Genomic DNA, 24,458 nt, shown 5'->3' with positions numbered 1-24,458 from the left:
TTTGCTGTATATTCTTATTAACATCTATTGCTGAAGTGTGAGTTTACTACAGTTTAGGAACCCCAAGTTGTTGCTGAGGAGATGTTTCTTTTATGGGTGCCAGGAGCCTGACATGTAATGCATAAATGAGTATATGTTCTTCTTGGCTTTAGGTAGGTACAACTCACTCGCTTTATCTGTGAAGAAAAGGTTCTTCAGTGTAAATTAAGATGTAGGTTTCAATTAATATGTAACTATGGTGGTAAATAGTTGCCCCTATTACCTGTATATCATGCCTTTTTCAGGGTGGGATGGCGGTGGTATTACTCACGTTCCTTGGGAAAGCCTGTAAACTAAATTTTAAAAAATAATAATAATAAAGAACTACTCTCTTTATACAACACAAGTGAAGAATCCCAAGAGACTCGTGCCTGTGATAATGCTAGACTTTTCCTACCTGAAGTAGCTCATAGAAAGCAAGGTGTATTCTGGTTCCGTTTGTAACCAAATTGCTCACAATTCTTTCAGATTCAGTGAAAAGAACGTGTTGCATGGGTATCAGCAAGGGCAGGCCTTAAAGACAGGAAGCCCTGTAGCCATTATGATTTATGTGATTCTACTGAATTAATTCGAATAACTTCTGAATGAACTGGTGTGAAATAAATTGGAATCTGCACAAAGGAGTTTTTGAGATACATAAATACGTGCCTAATGTCTGTGGTTATGGATTATTTGACAGTACAATTTAGAGATGATGGGGATGCATAGTTAAGACCTCATTTGACATGTAGAACTTCTTGTAAATGGCGGGTAAAAATAATCCCTTAGTATCTCTGACTGTGTTTGTGATTGGTTTTCTACTTACGGGAGAAACACTTATTTACCAAAAAAAGCTATTTTGATGCATGAGTTTTAAGAACATCCTTATTTATTGCTTTTCAGAGTAAGGCGTCATTTTAAAAAACTTATAGGAATTTTTTTAAAAAATACCTGTTAACTCTTGACATGTATGATGACAGTAGTATTGGCACTACACTGAACAAGCTGAGGCATATCTTAAAGCAGACAAGGGTAAAGTTAGTTCAGGGTTTCTACTTGCTGCCCTCTCTTCTGGTTATGGCTACACTGAATAACAATGATGGAACTGTTTTTCTCACATTCTCACTGCTCTAAGGGGTAGCTGGGATTCTTCAGGTGGTGTAAACTTGCTTTTTGCGAGGTTTACAAGGGTAGTTGCTACGTGAAGGAGATGTCATTTTAGTTGACTTGCATACTTACAAAAACAACAGAGGTAAGAATGTAGAACAGGCTCATAAAGAAATATTCTCAATTCTGTGATAACAATCAAAAGGGGAAGAGCATTGAAAGAGCTGAATCGAAGCCAAATTTGTTGCCTAGCTTTCTATTTCAGATAGCCGAATCTGCATCTTCAGAGACATTTGGGAACTGGATTCATACCAGTGTGACCTTTATCACCTTTATGCATTAATCCCAGTCTCAGCATCAAGGTTCTCAGTGTATTTCCACTTAACTACTGCCCACTTCCTTACAAAATTCCATACCTATTAAACTAGAGAGAGAAGATGAGGAGTAGAAAGTCAATGACATGCTGGAACATAATCTCTAACTAATTCTGTCGGTGTTTATCATGGAAATCCGTAATGTTCAGTGAAAGCATCCAAACCTTTCCTCAGGCCCTTCTCACAGAAAAATCAAATCCTTAATTTGATTTTTATTCATTAGCTCTCTATTGCTTCTCTCTCTTCTCTTCCTTGTTGTAGTTGCAAAGGGGATAATTAAAATTGCACAGCAAAATAAAATTTTTCAAGGAGCAGGATGCAGCTGAATAAGCAGGGTGCTTCGTCTCCTCTGACAGCCTATTTACGTTGTGTTGAGCTTTGAATTTCAGTCACAAGTGCAGTGGGTATTCTAGGTATCTTTGTCCCTCTAGGATATTAAAACAATAGTTTAATATTTTAGCAAACTTGGAAAAATTTGCCACAGAAAAGACAAAAGAGATTTTTCAGCAAGCATTTGAGGCTCTGATGTTGCAAATGTTATGAGAAGGCAGCAGCTTTACCCAGAGGGATTCCTGAAACCTAGAGTAAAGGCAAAATTCTAGTCATTGAAGTAAATAATGCACTAAAAAATTAATCCTCAGTCAACATGCAAATAACTTTACTGCTAGTCCTGACTAAGGACTTTTAAGAGACTCGTGAGTGCCAGCCTTTTCCAAACTGTTATGGCTATCTCCAACAGGCTTGTTCTGACCTCTGAGCATAAATCTGCATGGAGTGGAGTTGGGAGTACAGAAGGGAACTTGATATGTGCAAACAGGAGCAAAATGCAGTCCTGCAAGATACTGAAGAAACAAAGGCTGTAGTTTTATAAACACTTTAAGCTGGCTGTGCTGTTGAAGAGGCATCACATCCCAGCCACCCACTCTTGGCTGCTTACTCCTGCTCCCACACTGGTCTTTCCTTCCATTTCCATTATTTTTCTCCTTTTTTGTTTTGATTAAGGCAGCTACGTGGTAAAATGTGTTGCAGCAGAAGAGTTGAGGTTAAGACTCCCTGTGCTCAGAGGTTGGTTTAAACGTAGATGGATTTAGTGGGCAGCAGCACAGGCACCTGCACTGGTCTGAGGATGTGGGTGTGGGGCATGTGGATAAACGAGTGGGATCTGCAGAGAAGAAAGTGAGGTGGGAAGGTTGAGCTGCTCTGTTGCCTTAAACTGATTTGAATTTCTGTGAAACTGATCTAAATGCCGTTTGCCTCTTCATGTGGTACTCAGAAGATGCCACAAAGATCGAAATGTGACTTCATTGTTGTGCCCTACCTTGGCTGTTTGTGAAAGTCATGAAAGTGTTTGCAGATACCTCCACAAAGGTTAAGTATTGTTTGTAAGCCTAAACTCTCTAGGCTCTGCGTAGAGGCAGTGCAAGGACAGGATCCTCTTGAGGGCAAGCCTGAGTACAAACCTAATTTAGCCAGGGAGATTAGATTGAGTGGGCTAAAGTTAGCCTCTGCAAGCACCTTCCACAGCACCACCACTGTCTTGTACTGAAACTACTGACAGCTGAGCCAGCCCCTACTTCTCCTCACAATACAGCAGCTTTTTGGGTGAATTTTCCCTTGTTATTTTTCGTTGTTGTTGTTTAATTTAATGGAGACTACCATCAAGCCTCAACAGACTGTTCAGATACAAATCTTCCTGGTATGGAAGTGAATGAGAAATGCAAGAAACAGATTGTTTTTGTGTGTATGGCTGAGAAAACTACTGAAACGAACAGGAAATGAGCAGTGGTAAGATAAAGGGGGGAAGGGGGAAAAGTATATATATTTTAGGTCATTTTAAAGAACAGGTTTTTGAGAAAAAGTGTGTCCTGTATATGATCACCTTTACATTTTAGCTCATGGAAAGAATTCTAGTTGTAAGTAATCTACATTCTTACTTTTAAAGCTGAGTAACACCATAAAGGCTTCCAAAGAATGAATTTAGAATAAGCATCTGGTATACACAATAGGAAGTCATTACATGGGTTTTGGGAGTAACAGCCTCAGTCACACATAATAAACAAATAATTGAAATTATTTGGGTCGTGCATTGATTAAAATCCTTCTTATATTAGGGCACAAATTCTACAAAATCAAAGTAAGTTCTGAGTTCATGACAATGTGTGCGCACTAACAATATTTTCAATAGAGACAGGAAAAAAACACCTCACGTTGTGTGGTAGCTAACCAAAAGTCAAGCAATTGAAAATATCACAATTTCCCTTACTATCAGTAAGATAGCAGCCTGCTTTCAAGCCGTGAGGGAACTAGGGGAAACGATGACAACATCCTGCAGCTGCTACCCTGTACACAGCTGGATGCTAAACCCGTGGCTAGATCCTACATAATTATTAACTCTTCTCTTTCCCAGGTATCACCACCCTGCATTTTAGGCCCATCAGCTGAGTGCAGAGCTCCTGTGCTTTGGCTTGAACTCTGCTGGTGTGCATCTCTCTTACTGCAAATAGCTTTGGGTATGGCTATCAGTGCCGTATTTCTTCACCTGGTACCTGAAATCTACTTACAAAACCTACTGAAATAGAGATGGATACCATTATTATGTCACTTCAAAACCTACCCCATGTGCTTTTCTCCAGCACTTGCCTGTAAACACGGCATGTAGCAGGCAGGCAGGATGGAACATGCAGGCTCTTGGCAGCACTCCCAGTGTAGGGCTACTTGGGCTGGGAACAAAAGCTCTGCTTTCCTTCATTTTTACTGCTGCTTAGCAGTCTGACTCACTGACGGTCTCCTTCTTTCCACTTAGAGCAGTAGCCCCAGACCTACCACTTAGTAAAAGTGTCTGTGGTTCTCATTCCTCTAGAATTTTTATTATTTATTTGTTATGCCTGAGGATCTCCCCTTGGGTTCTTACCAGGCAAATCCTGCACTCCCTGGCCTCTCCCACTGATGCAGTGAGCTGTCGCTGAGAGTTTGAAGAGAGTTTGAATTAGAGGATGAGTCAGGGTGTAGTATCATAGCCGAAGTCTGGGATCCCATGCTTAGTGCTTACTGTTTGGCAATAGAGGTAGCAATTGCCACCTCTTTTCAGAGCTGTGTTTATATGCACAATTCACCATTTGTTCCCACTGTCTCATCCTCTTATGATAGCCTTTTTCCTTCCTGCTTTCACACCTGAGACACTAAGCTAATCCCTGGCTGCAGGGGGCTGTTAAATCCAGCAATCGAAAGTTCTTCAGTGTAAAGTCCCCTGAACCAGCCAGATGACCAAAGATGAAGAGAGTAAGCACTTACTTCTGAGCCATCAGCAGGCGGTCAAAGCAGAGCAGGCTTTGCAAAGAAGGGCACTTTGCAAGTGCTGCTGTGCATACCTTGAAGAAATCAGCTACCAAAATGAGAAGATTTCAGAGAGAAAACACCAGTTTAGGAGGTGATAGAAAGAGAAAAGTTGGGATTTCTTCTTGTTACACCACACATAACAACATGTTTCATTACACTGGTGCTGGGGGAGCAGGTCTCAATACAGAGGTGGTGGGATGAGGAAGATTGGCAGGGTCAGGTACAGGATGGAGGGACACAAAAGTTGTGGTCAATATTTAACTCACAGTGGTCTGCTCATTTTCAGGAGGATGACAAAAGTGGTGATTTCATAATCCACTTAAACATCTTGGGATGAGAGCTCTTGGATGATTTTAAAGGATTTCTGTTTCTTACGTACATTTTGTTTGTCTTCAGCATTGCTCTAAGAGTGTTCTTCTAAAAATAGCCAGATGACACAAAGTGCTTTTTATACAAATTATCCTTGCAAAGAAGAGAGAAAGAAGTATTATCTCCACCTAAAATTGTGGTGATGAGTGGTTACAATGGGTTTATGGTGGTCGCAGAAGAAGTCAAGAGACACAGCCAGAGACTCAGCTGCACACCACTGGGGGCTCGCTCCTTTCTGCATCCCATAATTGTTTGTGGCAAACAGAGAGATCTCTACGTCTAGCCCAAACACCTCTCTTTCCCAGAAGCAGCTCTTCATAAGGGATCAGCAGGTTGTGTGGGCAGGGAAAGCTGGAAACAGCAAGGAACAGATAGAGGCAGCAGCACAGTGGCCAAAACTGAGCCCCAAGGCACGTGGGGGTTCAGGTGTTACATTTTCCCCTTCCCCTTCCCTGCAGCATCCCTCAGGCTGGGTAGCTTGTGCTGCTGAGGTGGCCTCCTGTAGGGCAGAACTGATGCAACCAGCAGGAGTGAACCAAGCAGCGATGGCGTTTCCACATGCAGTTCCTGCATCGATCAAAAAATGAATTACCGCTGCTCCGAGATGTACTCTCCCAGCTGCACGGCAGAGCCTGTGCCAGAGGCCACCCAGAGCAGGGCTCCCGTTGTCCTTCCCGGCCCACTGGCGTCAGCTCCTCGCTCGGCTCTTGTCTCGGAGCCTCCGCTGTGATTTGTGAGGTGCTGCTGCGCTTCCTCCCTGTAAATGTTTTTCTTCTGCCAAATGGCTGCAGCAGCGCGATGGGAGTCCTAAAGGCTTTCTGATGGCCTGCCAGAGGTGAGCAATTGCTGCTGGCATTCCAGAAAAGAGCAGGGTTAACAGAAAGTCCATTTTCAGGGGGAGAGGAAAAGCGAAAAGCATCCCCTCTGTCAGCTGCTCCCCTACAAACACAACTTTGCCAGAACAGGTTGGACTGTCGGGCTGTCGAGATCTGTTGCTGACCCTTTCATTGGCCAGCACAGCCTTCAGAGAAGCCTGGCAGCCCCATACAGCACTGGTCAGCAGTGCTGGAAACCCCTGTGAGTGACGAAATGTCCTCCCGGCTCCTGAAGACAGCATCCGTTCACCTTGTCTGCACGGAGCTGCGGCACAAAGACTGGCCTGGCTGCGTGCTCTCCAGCACAGTGTCTGTGTTCGTTTCCACAGCTTATTGGCCCTGAACAGCCATCTGCACAACCTGCAATTTTCTAGTGCTAATAACAATTTTCTACTCGGTTAGTGTGTGCAGCACCATACTAAACCCAGCTGATCGCTGTTGTCCCTGCCAAAAAGCAGGGAAAGGGCTCCGCAGCTACTCCACCCCGTCAGCTTTCCTCACCGTCCTACACAATTAATCCTAGGGAATTTTTAGTTGCATCAACCTAAAATACTTCCTCTATTTCCATCTTATTCCATACTGGATGCATGAGGTTATTTTTTATGTTTTAGCCCGAACCTGAGCAGCAGTGTGTAGTACTTCAGAACACGCTGGCCTCCCCTCAGCGTTTTGGGAAGCATGTGAAAGCAGCGAGCTCTGTCCTGTGCTGAGCACCCTCGGCATATGTGTGTCAGCAAGAGGAGGAAGAGCAGCAGCCTGCCGCTTGCTGCTGGAGACATCCTCAGAGGGAAGGCTTTGGAAGTGAAGTGAATAACCTCCACATTTTGTGTTGCTGCCTGGGCAAACAAGGAGAAAGCAGCTGCTGGCAGATGTGAAGCCAGACATTAGCACACGGAAAAAAAAAAAAAGAAAAAAAAAAAAGAAAGAAAAAAAAGAAAAAAAAAAAACAGCACAACTCTGGAAAACCTCTAGATGACAAGTGAAAGCTTACGGCACTTTAAAGACAGGACAAAGCTGACCAGAAACCAAAGACTTGCAAATAGCAGGGTTTGGAGTTGCCCCAGCAGAGGACTTGCTGAGTCCCAGGCACTGTGTCCATCTCAAGGGGGTGATGAGGGGCACCAGGGCTCCAGTTTTGGTGCTGACAGAGCCACTGCCAGCCTCAGCATTGCAGCTCCTGAACGTCCTGGGGCTTGCAGGCTTGGGGTATGAGCTGTGTAAGGGGAATGTGAGGTGTCCTGATGAGGTGTCCAGGTGAGGTGTCCTGGGGGTCCCGGTTAGGTGCAGCAACTAGCACAGCTCTCATGTACCCTGTGAGAGCCTCCTTGGGGACCTGCCCCTTCAGACCAGCAGTCACCAGTGTGCCCGGGCTGGCTCTGCTGGCTCCATCCATCACGGCTGTGGTCTTCATCCCTCGCAATGCTGTGCTTTGAAAATGGGCAAAGACCTTGTGGTCTAGTACCTCTTCAGGGCAGAAGTGCTCCATCACCATTACCGGCGGCAAGCTGTAACATCACACGTGTTTCATTGCTGCCTGCTATGACATTTTGGCCCTTACACAGACATGAAGTAGCTCAGTGGCTGTCAGAGCGTAATGCTGCACAGTGGAGTACAGGAGGAGACAGGAAATGCTTCTTCTTTCCAGTGGATTTATAGACCTGGCAAGCAGAGCAGACCTAGGTTTAAACTGCAGCTAGAAAAGGGAATCACTCCAAACCGGGAACACCAATTAACTCCGTCATCACTCAGACAAATTAAGCTGGGGGTAGAGCTGCAGCAAGCAGCCATTGCTAACGAGATTTCAGCAGGGGTCTGCCTACTTGCTGCACATCAGATTTCCCGTGCAGGAATCCCCAGGGCACGACTGTGCCTGGCTTTGGTCTGAAACCTGGGAGCCTCTGGCTCAGAGAGATGTTAGCTTCAGCCTTCGTGCTGTGCTAACCAGAAGGCAGGCAGTTGGAGTGTGTCTTTAGGAAACGGCGAATGACTTTAGAGAGACATCAAGGCTTGGAATAAGGATTTTCTTTTTTGTTCCTTATGCATGCATTATCTATTTATCGATAGCTCTGGTAAACCTAAAATCCATTTTTTGTCACATGAAGTGAATGCATTTCTCAAACTCATCTCCAGCGTGCTGCAGACTGCCCTGTCCCCAGTCCAGCTAAACGGTTTGCCGCGGTGCCGCCCTCTCTGTCGAGTGTCACACGTGCTGCCCAGCTGCCAACAACAGCAGGAAGAAGCAGAATAAGCGAGGCTGCTAGAAATTGATTGTTTCAGACATAGATTTTGCACATTGTTACGTGTTCCGGCAGGAGGAGAGAGGTGATTTGCTCTCGTAACATGTGTCTGTGTCCTGGCGAGTCACTCTTCCCTCTTGCACGTGTTTTCCTGCCTGCCCAGCACCCCTGTGGGCAGAGACCTCACCCTCAATGGGGGTCCCATGCTGTCAGACGGTGTCCAGGGGGTTAAAAAAGCAACAAAAACTGCTAGCGAGGAGTGCACTGGTTTGCTTCCTCAGCTAATTTGAGCTCCTTGAAGGAAATCAGGGGAGGCATTTAATGATTCTTCTGCGCTCAGCATGATTTGTATCTCCATCCTCTCAGGGCAGACTCACAGCATTAAATCCTCTGGAGTGGAGGGGAAAATCTCTTTGAAAGCCTCTCGCTGAGTGAGACGCTGTCAGGCAGTGAGGGAAGGAAGGGTGAGTGTGTGCTACGAGAGCTGGCAGGTGACTGAGCTAATTACGGGCTCGGAGGCAATTTAGGGTGACGGGAAGTGACTGGAGTTGTCACCGGGGGTTCAGAGAAGCCCCCGTCCCACGGGCTGAAGGCCATTCCCCCCGGTCATGTCAGCAGTCGTGAATCAGGGAAACACCTTCCACTCGCTGCAGGGGAACAGCGGAGCAAAACGCAGGCTCCTTCGAAATGGTGCTAATCCGATGCGGAAAGCTTCTCCCAGCCTTTCTCTTCCTCAAGACTGTCAGGATATTTTTAATAACAATTGATGGCTGCCTAAACTCACAAACATGTTTTCATTAATATTCATGAAAGAATGGACTGTTTTTATCTACACTTACATCAGCGTGTGGTAAAATGTATCCAAAGCCCAGCTTTTATCTTTAATCGCACCAAAACTTGATCGCCTGCGATTTTTATGGGGAAAAAAAATAGTCCTGTTTTCAAAGGGGAAAAGCATGAAATGTTTTAATTTGTGACCTAGAATTTTGGCAAAGCTTCTCCCTTGTGTGAAATCAAAATGAAAGGAAAAAAAAAAAGTAATCAAGCTTTTAAGATTTTTAATTGAGTTCTGAATATTCCAGCCATGCTGATGTACATTTCTACAATAGCTCCTGTCCAGACACTCAGTATCAGAAGCAAAAGAAAATAAATTAAAATTGCCAGAAAACTTTAAAAGATTACAAAACAATTAAAGGAGGCTTTCTGCATAGTCATTGCCCCTTATTTGTGCTATGGTCGCATGCTGCAGCTCTCTGGGGATCAGGCAAGGAAGCTGTATTTATTGTGCAAACCCACAGCCTCAGAGCCCGTTGCCATTATATGCTACACGGGGGGCAGCCGGCTCCTGTTTATTGATGCTATTTTCCCAGACAGGCTGGTGCTGATGCCCAAATTGCTACAGAGGTCTGCAGAGCCCTGCACCCAGCTCTGCTGCTCCGAGCCCAACCCGCTGCCATTGCTGGAGCAGGGACACCACTGCCCAGGGCTCCAGCTGACAACACAGGCCAAATAAATCAGGGAGGGACACAAAACACGGTGGATTGCTGGCTGTGACCACAGATAACCTGCTGAGTGAGGAGGCAGCCCCCAGCCCTGCAAGAGCACAGAGAATCAGTGAGCATCCTGCACTCCCAAAGCAGCCTGCAGCCGTTCTCATAAATCCTCATCAGGATTTCAGAAAATAGGTGAGGTGGTAACATCAGACCACAAGGGCAGGTAACTCATCTCTGTCCCCCACATCTGCTGACCCTGACGGGGACACAGGAAAGGAGAGGAGGGACCCTCCTTTCTTCTAGCCTAGCCAGCCTGGAGCAACCCTAATTTAGCCCAAACACCGCTGTGCTGTTAACCTTGCAAAGTCCCAAATCCTCATTGACACACTGAGTGGGGAGAAGGAGGTATTTGCAGCATGTCCTCTGAGCAGGGTCATTGCATCATGCGTTTAATACAAAGGATTTGGCAACATGAAGGATGTTGTGAGACGCGCACTGAGTCAAGTGTTTTTGTGGCTGTGGAGATTAGCAGATTAAGTGGCATCATTTGGTTAGTCGCTTGATGCACCGCAGTTCCTGGGGCTCCCCGGGAAGCGAAGCCTCCTCCCTCGAAAAAGCTGTTCTAGCGCAGTCGCTTTACCAGGAGAGGCTTTAAACCCTTTTAAAATGGGGTTTCCCTTCCTCCTAATCAAGTTCCTTCAGGTCATGTGGATTCGAAATGGAAAAGATTAAGTTTAACCCTTTGGTAGAAGAGGGAGAAAGATAAAGCTGACTCACTATGGCTACCTTTGTGACAGGACCCTGGAAAGCTGCTGTCTGCTCACAGCTCTTCCCAAACTGAGCATCTGCTTTCACTTAATACTTCCTTTTTTTTTTTTCCTTTTTCTTTCTTCTTCTTCTTGCCTTGCTCTGCCTTCAGAGACAGTGGGAGATGCTTCAGTGCTCCTTTTCTCCAGATTTCTCTCCCTTGGTGTCTCCCTGAGTGCCCTGAATGTCCTGCTGCTCTGAACACTGAGACTGCGCAGAGGTTTTTTGTTGTTTTTTTTTTTTAAATCTAGTTTCATCTTGGGGTATTTAAACAAGTCTAAATTTAGAGAAGAGCTGTGGGGAAAAAGAAAAAAAAAAAGGAAAAGGCAAAGTAACCAGCCAAAGGCATTAATTAATATGACACCTACATGGCTGCTTCTATAAACAACAGGGAGAGCATGCAGCCTGCTGATGAACAACTTCCAGGCAGATATTTACAGAGCAGCCGTGTGGAATGGAGGTCTAAAGGGCCATGTTTGGCCAGACATCTGATGGTGCTCTGTAGGCCTGACGTTCATCCATTATTCGCTGCTCCATGAAATGCAGAAAATCAGATACAATACCTGCCTGTACACCCCCGGGGTTACACCAGGGGTAAATCTGTCCTGCTCTGCAAAGGGCTCAGTGAGGTATCAGTGCACCTGCTCTGTGGAGGGACATCAGGGTCCCCTTGTGACCACTGTCGCTCGTCAGCCTGGTCTCCAACAGCAGAGGAACCCTTCCCCGCACCACGTCAGAGGGTATCCAGCATCTCCCCTGCAGCCAGATGGTACTAAAAGCAGCTAGTTTAACCCAGAACACACCTGGGAGTGAGGGGGTTGTCATTTTCCCATCAAGAGCAGTGAGAAAGGGGCACTCAGGAAGATGGCTCAGCCAGCACCACCAGCCAGCACAGCTTCCAGCTCTCCATCTCCCAAACCGCCCAGGTAGGCCGCCAGCTGGGCAGACACCAGAGACCCACATCCACCACCCCACTGTGCTGACCTCCCCGGGGCTCAGCTGGCCCTGGCGTGGTCTGGCCAAGAGGCAGGGCAGCACATGGAGGGGACGGGGATGGGGACAGAGATGCTTCTCCAGACCCCAGCCTGGGGGCCTGCCTCAAGTCTGCAGCCCTTTTCGCCCACTGAATCCACACCTCCACAAACTTGGCTCACGAGTACTAACCCTCCACAGCTCTGAAACCTGATCAGAAGAGATTTGCACGGCCAGCCAGTAAAACCACAAAAAAAAAGTGCTTTTCCTCCACTGGCTCTGGCGAGGGTCCCCTCCTCCTGGCTGCTGATGGGACAGGCAGATCAGATTCTCTGCTACTGGCAAAACACTGCACGGCTGCTTTCCAAACCACTCCAAAGAACAGTTAAACCCACTCAGGCAGGCCAGAGACATCGTCCTCGTATCTCACAAACAGGATACAGGCTTCAGCACAAGCTGAGGGAGCAGTTTCACAAGCACAATATTTGAGCAGGGTAGAAAGGAGCTTTTGTACACGGATACTTAGCTAAGAGGTCCTGCCATGAGACAGAGAGAGGCACGAGGTTATGATCTCAGATAAATGCATCTGCTGTGAGCAAGATCACATAGTTTATTCCCATCAGTCCTTGCTTTAAGTTATAGAAAATAAAAACAAACAATTATTATTAAGCAATGATGCTGCTTTATGTTCAGGATGATGATGGAGGAAGACTTGCTTTGAGGCATGAGGTGGTGGCAAGCACGCAGCAAGATCCCAGTGTCTCCAGAATGAAAATCAACTCAGCACACACATCCTACACCCTCTTCCCTGTCCTAATATCTAGAAAATGTCCCTGATTCTTGCTCCCTGTGGGCCCCAAGTGACTGCTGCAGAGTGCCCAGTGGATGGGGGCTCATCCCTGCCTCACCACATGGGCCACCTGGGAGGTGCACAGGGGGAAGAAGTGTCTGGTGACCAGCTCCAGTCAGACAAAGCTGGCAACACAAGCACCAGTACATGGACATGAGGATTCCTGGTGTCTTTAATAAACTGTCCTCATGCACCGCTTACACCAGAGTTTTGACTGTATTTGTTCTTTCGCTGGTCCTGACATTTGCCAGCACCTTCTCATAACAAGATAATCCAAACTGGGCTCAGTCAAATCAGAAATGAACAGAGCTGGTAAATCTTCCCTGTGCCTGTGAATACTGCACAAAATCACACTGGCACTTTTTATTGCCCTGTGGTTTTGCAAATTTAGCTCTCATTTTCTCTACTGTCTCACCCCATATCTCTTGCAACCTTCCTCAGATCCCCACACCTTGTTACATATTTGCTCTCATTCTTTCTCACAGGATTCATTTTCTTCCTTCCCAGGGTGACCCTGCTGTCGCTTATCTCCTTCCTGTGCTCCAGCTGTGCTCACGCTGCAGCGCCTGAGCTCTGCAGAAGCATCTCGACAGACACTAATCCCATTAAGGGCTCTCGGTCACCTAGTGTCTTCCAGCTTTCCGTGCTATTTTCATTTCACCTTCAAATCCCATTCCCTTGCAATTTTAGACCATTAAGGAGTTAAGTGAGATACACCCATTAACTGATATCCATTGAACGAGATCAATCCAAATAAAAGAATTTGGGTCTCCCACTTCAGCGTGTTGCTGCATCTCCTTGGTTTTCCAAACACAGAGCAGGGCTCTTGCCAGAACCCATCTGGATTAAACTGGGTCCCAGCTGCAAATAGCACAAAATGACTGGAAGGGTTAGCAAAAAGATGCTGCAAAAATCACTCAGAATAACTATTTGTTTATGGCTCCTTGCAAAGTGGAGAGAAAATGCCATCTGAAATGTGGATTCTCCTGCCTTCAGATCTCTCTCTGTCTCTTTTCTTTTTTTTTTTTTTTTCCAGCATGTGAATTTTTATCATGTCCTCCCTGAAGTATCCAGAAAAATGTCCTGTTAGGCCTGGACTCTACCCTTCATTTTTAATCCTGGTAAATGAGAAATGAGACCTTGAGGGGTCGGTCTTCATAGACCCTCCTAGAAAAACCTTCTTTTCTTTTCAAGATGTAGAGAGAGGAGAAAGAGAAGGAGGAGGAAGAAGAGGAGGAAAAGCCAAAGAAGCCTGGTTCTGTGGCCCCCAGTGCCAGCAGCACGATCACAGTCCAGGGAAGAGCAACCAGCTCCTTCCATTCTCACAGGCCTTCACACCCCTTGTCTGCAATGAGTATTTATGGGAGGAAGATGTTTCTCCATCTTCAGGGTCCTCTTGGGTAGTCCGTGTCTGTGCTGGCCCCTGTTCACTGCAGGGCCCCCACAGCACATTTAGGACATTTGAGAAATGCATTGGTAAGATCCAGACCTGTCTGTCTATTACCTTCGTCTGCTAACGATGCCATTTGCTGTACAGCCACATGGTACCCTGAAGGCACTGTCTGTAGAGTGTGAGTTTGTGTGTGTAGAAATTGATTTTTTGTAGATTTTAAGGTCTAAAAGAGCCATTTCAGCCTTCCCATGTAACCCTTTGCACAGCACAGATTTAAGACCATCATCTGGAAATTTCAGCCCTTCGGGCCCACAATATGTGCTTGAACAAGATTGTAACTTAAAAGACACTCAGTCTGGAGTAAAGATTGCAATAAATGCAGAAAACATACTGTCCTGGGGTGAGTCAGCCTTGTAATTATTTAATTGCTCACCCTGGGCTTTCAAGCCTCTACATCATACAATTTAACCTCGATTCCATGTATCACCATTTTATTTCCTTCTCTGTATTTTCTCTGCTACTTCTATTGTCCCATTTAATGTGTGGCACCAAAGCTGCACTCAGTAGCACATCTATAATAGGGGTCTTGGTTTTACTTCAGTAGTTTGACAGGCAGCTAACCCATTCACGTTCTTACCAGAAACTTGACAATCTATTATGGCTTTGCATTTTATATAAAACAAACCATTTTTAAAGGTGCAAAAGGTGATTGGAAGATATTCTAACAAACGGGTGAAAACATAGCCACCGGCTGTTCAACAGATCGCTCTCATCATTTATAATCTTTCCACTGCTCTATCTATAGTTATTTATAATTCATACTCCCCGTGATGATAATGAGCTTTTGAAGCGTGCCCCTCATCTGAGCGTGCACTTTGCTGCTCTCTGTTGTTCATCAAGTTCAGCTGTCGGCCTCCTTTAATTCATTGGTCCCCAGACACAGATCAAGGGATGGCAATCTCAATTGAGTGTTGCCCAAATGAAGAGGTTCGGCTATTAATAAATAATCACTCACATTAGGAGGTGATTAATGGGCAGAGTCCTTCCTTGCTGCCCAATTCCTGTCCCCTCTGCTGGCCTGAATGAGGCCTCAAGACACCATGAGACGACGAACCAGTCTTGGGTGTGTGTTGGACACTGCCAAGGTGCCCGAGCAGGGCACTCAGCACCCCGTTGCATGGGAAGGAGAGATCAAAGGTTGGGGGGGGTTCAGGAGCGTGGATGCAACCCCTTTAAACCAGGCCACCCTGACCTCCGGCTGGAGAAGCCGAGACCTGTCTTCAGGAATCAGAGTAATCCCGGGTGATTTTATCCCACTCCACTTCCCTAAATCTGCGGCGGCTGCTGCTCGGCCAGGGGATTAAGGGGCTGGCAGGGGATTACGTAGACGCTGCAGCTCCGGGCACGGAGCTGCCTCCCGGTGCGGCCATTCCTCGGGGTGCCGGGCCTGCAGCATGGCGGGGACCGCGCGGGGACCCCCCTGGGGTGGCAAGAAGAGCAGAGACCCCCCGCATCCTGCTGGCTGGTCCCCTCGCTGATGGTTGGCGCATGGAGGATGGGGCGCGGGGCCGTCCCGACGCTGCTGCTCTGCCTCTTCTGCCTCCTGCCCTCCACCCGGCCCCAGACCAAGATACCGCTGGAGACGTGAGTGCTTCCCTCGCATTTCGGCGTGGGGTGGGAGGGGACTGGCATTTCCCCGAGGCATTGTGAAAGGTGGCAGTGATGACCCCTGGAGAGGACACGGGCACAGGAGCCATGGATTCGGTTCCCAGCTCCAGTGCTGACGCTGAAGCCTCATTTTCCCTACTCGCCAAGCAGGGCAGTGACACCCATCTGCTTTAGATGAGCACTTGGACATCTTTTAATGCTCCACTTGCTGCATTGGGCGGTGGAAGGCAAAGCCAGAGCACAGGCACGTTCACAAGCCCCCAGCCCAGGTAATTCGGCCATGGAGGCAAACACAGGCAGCCTCAGAGCCTGTGCTGAGGGCTGCTCTCGCGGGTGCTGGCGTGCAGCCTGTGGGGACACAGCGCTGGCCAGGATACGGCCTGGGGAGCCATAGGTGTGGCATGTTAGGACGATGACCCTTCTCTTCAACCCTTGAGCCAGATTGTGCAGAGCAAGGTCTGCAGCTCTTTTTACTGTTATATATCACTGGTACTGATCCCTGTGCTAGCCTGCTGTGATGGGGGCTGAAAAAAGCAAGGGTTCACTGGTGCACACACGCGGCCTGCGTGATACACACTCGTATTTATCTGTGTGTTTTAATTCGTGTCAGTGGATGCTAAAGGGGGAGGCTGAATAGAGGACAGGGACCACGGCACCTTGTCTTGCCACTCTGCTCCACCTCAGAGCCCGCCAGCAGGCTAGCAGGGCCCAGCAAGCTGAGCTTGTGGAAACCTCACCTTGTTAAGCTGATTTAGGCAAGTTAAATCCTGTAAGGATTAAAAACGTCAGCAAGGTGGTTGGTAAAAGTGCTTGGGGGGCATCTTCTCTAGGGCTGGGATGGGTTGGTCTGCACAGGGAAGGGGGATAGCGCAGGGAGGAGACAATGTTGCCATCAAGTTTCAGAAAGAGCTATGTCCTCTAGACCAACCCAAGTCCTCCGGAGCCAGAGTCAACACTTTGAGAAAGCATTTTATGTTCAAAAAGTACCAGTAAGACCCTTGCAGGTGTGCTCACCAGCATGGCCCACGTGATTACCAAGCGCTGCACCGAGGGGCTCTCAGGACACTTTGCCACCACCTTCATTTTGGCTGCCCTTACCAAACCCTGCCTCAGCAAAATTCTTCTCATTTGGGTTTCGCAGAAGGGATGCCCAGGTTGTGCAGAGTGGTGCCCAACCCACCCCACACCTCCACCTCTCTGTGCAGCCAGGGATGACGGCCTTCAAACTGCAGCAGTGTCCCTGTGCTCTTCAACGGGGCCTGGAGACAGGACCTTGAGATCCATATATTCCTCTCTCTCTTTGCTTCATAGAATAAAATCCAGCCTCTATTGTAGAATAAAATTAAAATACTACCTCAGCTGTAGAATAAAATTCAATCTCTAATAATTTCAGACTGTGGGAAAAAAAAAAAAAAAAAAGACTTTCTGTGCCCAGAGTAAATGCTGCATGGAAATACCTTCTAGCCTTGAAATCTGTGGCATTAAGAAGACAGCCTGTCCTTTCTGCTGTTTTTGCCACTGAATACAAGTGCAGGGATTACAGGCAGGCAATCTCTGACCAAATCCTTTTCTGATGTGTTTGGTTATAATGTGATAGCCCTTTACTACTGAGAAAACAGTTGCGTCACTTTGCACAATCTGGAACTTACTCATGTACAAGACTAAAGAATAAACAATGGAAAAAGAGCTTTTCTCCCCTGGTACTGAAACCAGACCAAGAGCTGAATTAATCCCTGGTGTTTCAAATCCACTCATGAATTTGACTGCAACACAAAAGTTGCCCTTTTCAAATAAAATTTCAGGAGAAGTGCACATTGACCAGAGGAGCAAAGGGAGTAAATCAGCAGAAAATGGACCTGCTTCATAGATTGCACAAGGACATTCTGAAGACATAAAACTAAAAGCTTTTAAGCACCGTCTGAGTCTAATCGCTGTAAAGTAACACAAAGCTAACTCAGCCTCTTCTGCTCCTAAGCCTGGCTTTGTGGCACCTCACTCGGTTCATCACCAACTTATTCATGTCTTTGCAAAGATCTCTTGGCTTTAACTCCAGGGGTGCAAAATTCTGCTGGGTCAATTGCCAGCAATGCTTCTGGGGTGCAAGTTTGCCATACAAATCACCTCCTCTTGTCTTCCAGACACAGCTTTTTTTATAAGCTGGCCATGGCATGGGCTTGCTTGCAGTCATGAGGATGGTTTGGGCTGGATGCTCAGCCTGTGCCTGCTGGGCACATCAGGAAATGCTGGTGGGAGAGGTGAATATCAGTGTGGCTCGGCTTCTTGAGGCTGCCCCAACCACCTCTATCCATTTGCTCCTGAGCTCATGGAGTCAGCAGAATTGTAGACTGACCTTTTCTCTCATTTATGTAAAAAAAAAAAAAAAGTCACAAACAGGCGACACTGTTGAGTTGAATGCTCAGGCTAGCACTTAACGCTTTGGAGACTGGCTTAGACATTATGTCAATCCTGAACTCTTCCTTTTTTTCTTTCCCTTGAATTCTGCAGTTACTGCGTGTTTCAACATTCACATGTTTACGCTTCTTTTGACATAGCCTCAAAGGCTAAAACGCAAACCCCCCTTTCCTGTTTTTATGAAAGCTGAGAATCCCATGTAATTGCATGGCACCAGGACTTGACGACTTTACAGCCAAGCAGTTCCCTGAGCAGTGGGGCTTGGTTTTCCATGAAGCTGTGCCTTGTGCTTGGCTTCTCTACTGATTACTAATTGCTAAGCTCATATTGCAAACCTTTTGCCTCAATAACTGCATCGTTCTGCTGCAGCTGCCCAACTACACCCACTAGTCAGAACCTAATATCTCTGAGTCTTCCACCCTGTGGAGTAGAAAAATTACTAGGGGTAGTAGGAAGAGGGTCACATGCATGGCCACAGACGCAGTACAAAACAAAAAAAGGCATGACCACACACCCCTGATTTTTTATTTTTAATTTTGAAAACAGGTCAAAATAAATCTCCCTGAAAAAATTACTATCCCAAACTTCATGTTTAGGTTCTCTCTTTCTGCAGTAGAAGGTGAAAAGATCTGGAGAATATTAGTTAATATCAGCACAAAATATCTCATATATAAAAGCTGTAAAACCATCTGCTGGTGGGGCATCAAGTTAATGTTGGCTCATAGATCCTCAGGCAATAAGACAATTACTACAACAGTCAGGAGAGCATCCCATGGGGTGTCTTTTTGTGTTATCCTCTTCTTTTTTTCTGGGCATGGTAGAATAAGTCTTATAAGCAGCAATAAATCCTAGTCTCCTACCAAATGCTTGTATTCCTTTTGCTCTAAGAATGAAATGAAGAGATAAAAGCTCTGGCTGTCAAAGTAAGATACATCTCACAATGTCCAAACGATGGAGTTGTACTTATTGGCTTTAGCTGGTGCTCGTTCACACTCAGCAGCTGGAAATGAACACCTTGTTGCCAATTAAGGAATAGTTACAAAGGGCACCTACTTGCATTGTGGTCCCTTTGTAGACAGTGAAGAGAAGTGCTGTTAAGAGAAGCCTTACAGAGGCTCTAAATCTCAACCCATGGCTGCCCGTCAACCTGCATTTGCAATTGACGACCCTAAGCAGACAGACTTCCCTAGGCTAAGGCTAGCTGTTGTGGTTATTCCACCACTGCTGCGCTGGCTTTGCTCTGGAGCTCATCTTTATATCTGTGTATTATTCTGCCATAAAAATGGTGTGATGTGCTGGACCATCAGGCCCTGGGGTTAAAGCCTGCTGGGAGCCAGGAGGCATCCACTTAGAGCCTTAGGTAAGACTCTGCAGCCCATAAATAAGTTGTGTTTTCTGGTAAGTGGAGAAGGCCATTTATTCCATTAAATAAATCTCTCCTCAGTGAATCCTTGCTGAAGGAACTGCATGTAGGTGGAACTGCCTAATGTGAATCATGTAACAGATTTCTGATGAAGTGCTCTGTCAATTATGAGAGCCATCTATTTTCATTTGGATGGCTGAGTGTTCAGGCTGCTCTTCAGCATCCTTATGTTCTCCATGTGGTATTGCTATCATCAGTTATTTACAGGATGGCACAAATGTGAGTAGTGTTTTACAATGAGGAGGTGCATAATCTCCTCTGGCATTATGAAGCTGTAGTATCTCCTCTGAGAGCAGTGAATTCATCTGGCTCGTTAGCCTCTGCCCCACACAGCTCTAGCAACTGAATCCAGGGCTGAGTCCTGACAACTTCCTTCAGCACTGATGCTTATTTCTGTTCAGCTGGCTTGACGTTTGGTGTCTGCCCCTTCGTTCTAGGTTCTGTCTGTAATCAGAGAAGACAAGTGTCTCAAGAGAGCTATTTATTTTGCTTTACTTACAACAGAGGAGACCAGATGATATCTAAGACTAAATGTGCAACTTTTACCTTAACACCTCTAAAGTTAGGTGAGACAGATTCCACTCTGAGTCAACAGGCAGTGGCCAAGACCAGCAGATCTCCCTGCTGCTACTTGCTGGCCAGTGTCTTGAGGTTGAATATTCAAGACCACCATCTCTTGCTTCTATTACTGCTTGTCTCACAAGCAGGCTGGAGAGAAAGTGTTATCATTCTCACTGTAGAGGCTCAGAGAAATATGGGAAGCTTCATACTTAGGAAAATGGAACTGTCACTGAAGAAGTAAGCAGTCCTCTTGCCTTTGAATTATTATTATTGATTTTCCCTTTTTTCCTCTTTTTAGGGTGAAGTCTTGGGCGGATGCCTTTGGTGGGGAGCTGTACTCCATTGTGACCAAGTATTCAGGATCTCTCCTGCTGCAGAAGGTAGGCAACAGCTGTGAGGATTCCTCTGGCCTTGCTGCTTCTCCCCATGTAGCCTTCCAACCTAATTCCCTCCATAGAAAATCTGGGGTGGAAGAAGATAAGCATGCAGTTCTCTAGCTAACTTTTAAAACCACATGGGTTCATATCCATGATAAGAGATGTCCCATAGCTATGCTGAACTGCAGAGAGGGTGATCTACTTCATGCCTTTCCTGCCTTCACTAGCTATGGACAAATGCCACCTAAATTGTCCAATCGTTTAAATAAAAAAAATAAAAAAATTAGCAGTACTTGTCAAGTTTTCCCTGTGATCACTTCACTCCCTCTCATACTGGCCTTTCAGTCCTCCCTTCCTAACTGCACATCAGTCCCTCTCTGCCTGCTCATCACTCATCTGCTCGTCATCACCCCACTGTCCCCTCCTGTAGCTCTCCAGCTGATACTCTTGTTTGTTTCTGCTTCCTCTTCTGTCTCCCTCCAGTGACTCATCAAGGCACTTTCCTCTCTTTGAATTGTCTTTAAAACTACCCTTTGGACAGGGTCTCTGAGGCACATGTCCTGAAAAACACACTGCTGTGCTAAACTCTCAGCACTGAGGGTTGCGACTCCAGGGACTTTAATTAAATTTTCCTGTTTGCACCCATAGGGAATCTGCCCTGTAGCCTTTGATTCCTTAAGTCAGAGTTGAACGGCTGCTCCTCTTTTCCTCTTTGTGATCACTGCCCAAAGCTGCGGCAGGCTGTATTAATCAACAAAGACACCCAAATTAGGGTTATCTGATAGTCAGATATCTGTGCCTGGTGCTGGATCAGTATTTGCTGTCCAGCAAAATCTGCAGATTCCAGATTTTTTTCTGGAAGGTGTCAGGGGTGCTACCTGATAGTGTGGAAAAAACACTGCCGTCACTGTCTTCTCCTTGCTGCTTCAATACAGCTAGTCTGCGCTATTTCTGTGGGTACTGTTCTTAACAGATTAAGAGTTTATGTTCTTTAAGGTCCAAAAGTCAGTGGGGAGGTGGAGAACAGGTTATAGCTTGAAAATGCTGGCATCATTGAAAGTTAATTGTGGAGGCCGAGGATGGCAGCCATGGCACAGAGAGGTGGGTGTTGAGATAGATAACTGTGCTGCATTGGTCCTCTGGAGATGTTGCACTGGGTCCTCTTACCTCCCTCTGACCACACTGCATGCTTTGTTTCTTGGGATTTTGATCTTTTTTAGAGGTAGGGGTTGCAGGAGACCTGTAGAGGTTGGTACAGAACCACTAGGAGTGACAGTCATGGCAACCAGATCTTGGAGAAAAAAATATAATAATAATCATAACTATCAGCTTTTGGTGTAATTCACTGAAAGAGAAGAAAACCGATGAAAAAGAAGTCTGAATCTAGCCAAATCCAATCTAGCATTCCTCCTGAGGGGAGCTGAGGCAGAGCTATTTTCCCTGGTGACCTGACAGATCTTTTGGCCTTACAAAATGACATGTGCCTGCCCTAGTCCAGGTTCCTTCTCGTAGATTTGAAGGTGTCTGAATTGCAAGAGCATATCTTGGGGCCTGGATGCAGCACAGACAGGTAGTGGTGTCCAGAGGCTGTGCAAAGCACAGAGCGGGACAGTGTCACCCATGACTCAGAGAGAAAATGTCCTCCAGTGAGTCACTGTCACCACTTCCAGCAGGGGCGACAGATGAGCTTGATCCAGCCTAGCTCTGTCTACACTCCAGCAGAGTCATCTCCCAAATGCACATCCTGCCCTACCCTGGCCAAAGCAGTTCAGAGAGGTCAGGTTTACCTTTCACCCTTCAAGTCCCCCCTCCTTAAGCTTTCATTTCCCCCTGCTTTCATGGGATAATGGAAAAGAGGGGAGGAACAGTCAACACCCACGTCTTCAATCCTTCTATCAGCCTCAGCAAGCACTGAGTTGGACACCTCACAAATCAGCTTCTCAAACCAGGGACTGTCCTGAAGGGCTCCCTCTGGGCCCCTGATACAATTCTGCAGACTAACCTCTTACTAACAGGCAACTTTTTCCATGCCTCATGCTTCTCACAGATGAACCTTTGCAGACCCCCAAATGTCTTTATGGAGATCACTGCCCTGGTGCACAGACTACAGACAAGTCCAGCCAGGGGAGCCAAATGCACCCTGGAAATTCAAATGGTTTTTCTCCCCACATGCCTTTCTCACTTTTAGGCCATTGCCTCTTGCTCACATGAAATATTTCTTTGTGGGTTAGTATGTGCAGGCCGGCACAGGGGTGGGGAATGCAGCGCAGAGTGCCAGACAGCTCTTTCCTTGGGGCTTGTTTAAATCGATGGGTATTTTCTCTTTGAGAAAACACAAACAAACAGTACCTTTCAAATTTTACTTCATGTTTCCCTTGTGCCTGATAGGTATGAAGTAACTAGTTTATTGTTCCGAGAGTCATAATTCCTCAGTTACCTGAATGTTTTGCATGTAAACCTTCTCTTAATTTAGCATAAATTTCCTGTTGTGGTTTACACAGTTTGTTTGGATTCCTATGGGGGTTTTGTGTTAATTTTTTTTCCTTCAGAAGAAACTAAATGTCACACTGCAAACCCAAACACTCCGTTTCCTGCCAGGTTTTATTGCTCACAGAGTCCTGGTGAGCCAGCAGCTGTCTTTGAATCTACAAGGGTGGGTTCTCTGGGCCAGGGAGTTTTGAGAAAGCCCCCCGGTGGCTCTCAGTCCCAAGCAGACAAGGTATCATCAAATTAAACCTCACAGAGGTAGAAAAAGCCTAAGAGTTGCTTTGACTTGATGGCTGAAGCATTTGTTGCATTCTCTTGACCACTGTGCAGCAGGGATCAAGACAAGCTTGTGCACCTGTCTGGCATATCAGCCTGCCTTGCTGATCATGGATGTGTGGCAAAATGTCGGATGGGTTCTAGGACAGCAGAGGGCAACACAGCTGGAGTGAAGCAGAGCCTGAACCTGTGGCTTGTTAGGTCTGCTCACCTCTGTCCTGCTGCTGCTGTTGGCTGCCAGTCACCAAAGACCTGGGGCCACCAACTGCAGCCACACAAGGAGGTCCCCATGGTGGTTCTCCTCTTCTCCCCAGGGCTTGGCTTGCCTCTGAGTGAAACAAACACCAATTGGCCTCGGCGGGCCCCAAAGTTAATTTTTCCCCTGCTATGTTAATGATGTATTATAAATGTTTCTGAGAATTAACTCCTGCTTCCTCCTGAGGCTGAAGTGCCAATTGCTTTCCCTGGTGCATAGGGCTGAGAAAGGACAGTAGGGCTTTGCTCCAGCTGTGTGATTACTAGAAAGCACTACAAATAACTACATGGCAAAGAACAGACAAATAAGTACAGTCAAGACATTTTTCTGGGTAAAGATGAAAGGAATGTCTTTCACACTCTTAATATAGTTTCACTAGCAGTGAGTAATGCAACACTACATACTTCAATGGTCTTAATTTCATGGAGGTGGGAACGAGAAAATATATTTGGTGACATCTCAGTTCACAGATAAAACTTTGGATTCTGAATTCTGGATCTTCCGCTTTTAAATTACCACCCCCACGGAAGGAGAAGCGTAATGAATTGTCCTCCTTCTTTTAAGGGAGTAAAGCGCTAGATGTATGTGAGAAGATCTGTTATTTCAGTTGCATGTTTGGTCCCTTTTTAACATCAGATCTCTTCAGCTGGTTCTCCCTAGCCTGTGGCTGATTCCCATACCATAAAATACAGTGATCTGATAACCAGAGCCCTAAACTTGGGCTGTGCTTGGTTGTTTACAAGTGTCAGTGTTGATGCTCGCCATCTTTCTGCCATGGCATCTGGTGACGGTGCTGAAATAACAGGTATCCTGTTGCCTACCTCTAGGAACTCTTGCAATAAATACTCATTAATAGCAGGAGACTTTAGTGGAAGTAATACAGATACAAAATAGCTTGCTGGATCATCTGTAGGAAAAAAGCTCAAAGGGGATCTGAGCCCAAACCTGGTTTATCCCTCACAATAGGCAACTGAAATTTTGCAGCGAAAATTTCTTTTGCCACATCTTCCCAGCACTAGCTAGTTCCCAGGGCTGAGATGTGTATGATATTAGCAGGCTGTTCATGCTTGCTTGTGATTGCTTTTTCCTTGTTAACCTCTACTTGTCAATGTGTCAAAAGCACATTAAAAATAATTGAGAGGCAAAAGCTTTGCTTCTTTTAATTCA

At 46.2% G+C, this 24,458-nt stretch overlaps 1 protein-coding gene across 1 annotated transcript in view; it reads left to right on the top strand.

The window, feature by feature from the left end:
• Window positions 1-15,368: 15,368 nt before the first annotated feature.
• Window positions 15,369-24,458, top strand: part of CACNA2D4 (calcium voltage-gated channel auxiliary subunit alpha2delta 4) — a gene marked incomplete at its 5' end in the record, with an annotated part of 120,649 nt that continues 111,559 nt past the window's right edge. Inside the window, 2 exons of the mRNA XM_080576086.1 lie at window positions 15,369-15,475; window positions 20,194-20,275. Of these exons, the coding sequence (XP_080432212.1) occupies window positions 15,369-15,475; window positions 20,194-20,275 (189 nt within the window). The remainder of the gene's footprint in view (window positions 15,476-20,193; window positions 20,276-24,458) is intronic.

The sequence above is a fragment of the Anser brachyrhynchus genome (assembly GCF_964034855.1).
Source record: "Anser brachyrhynchus genome assembly, chromosome: 1".
Taxonomy (NCBI): domain Eukaryota; kingdom Metazoa; phylum Chordata; class Aves; order Anseriformes; family Anatidae; genus Anser; species Anser brachyrhynchus.
The sequence above is the reverse complement of the archived record's forward strand: the minus strand, read 5'-3'. Positions and strand labels throughout refer to the sequence as shown.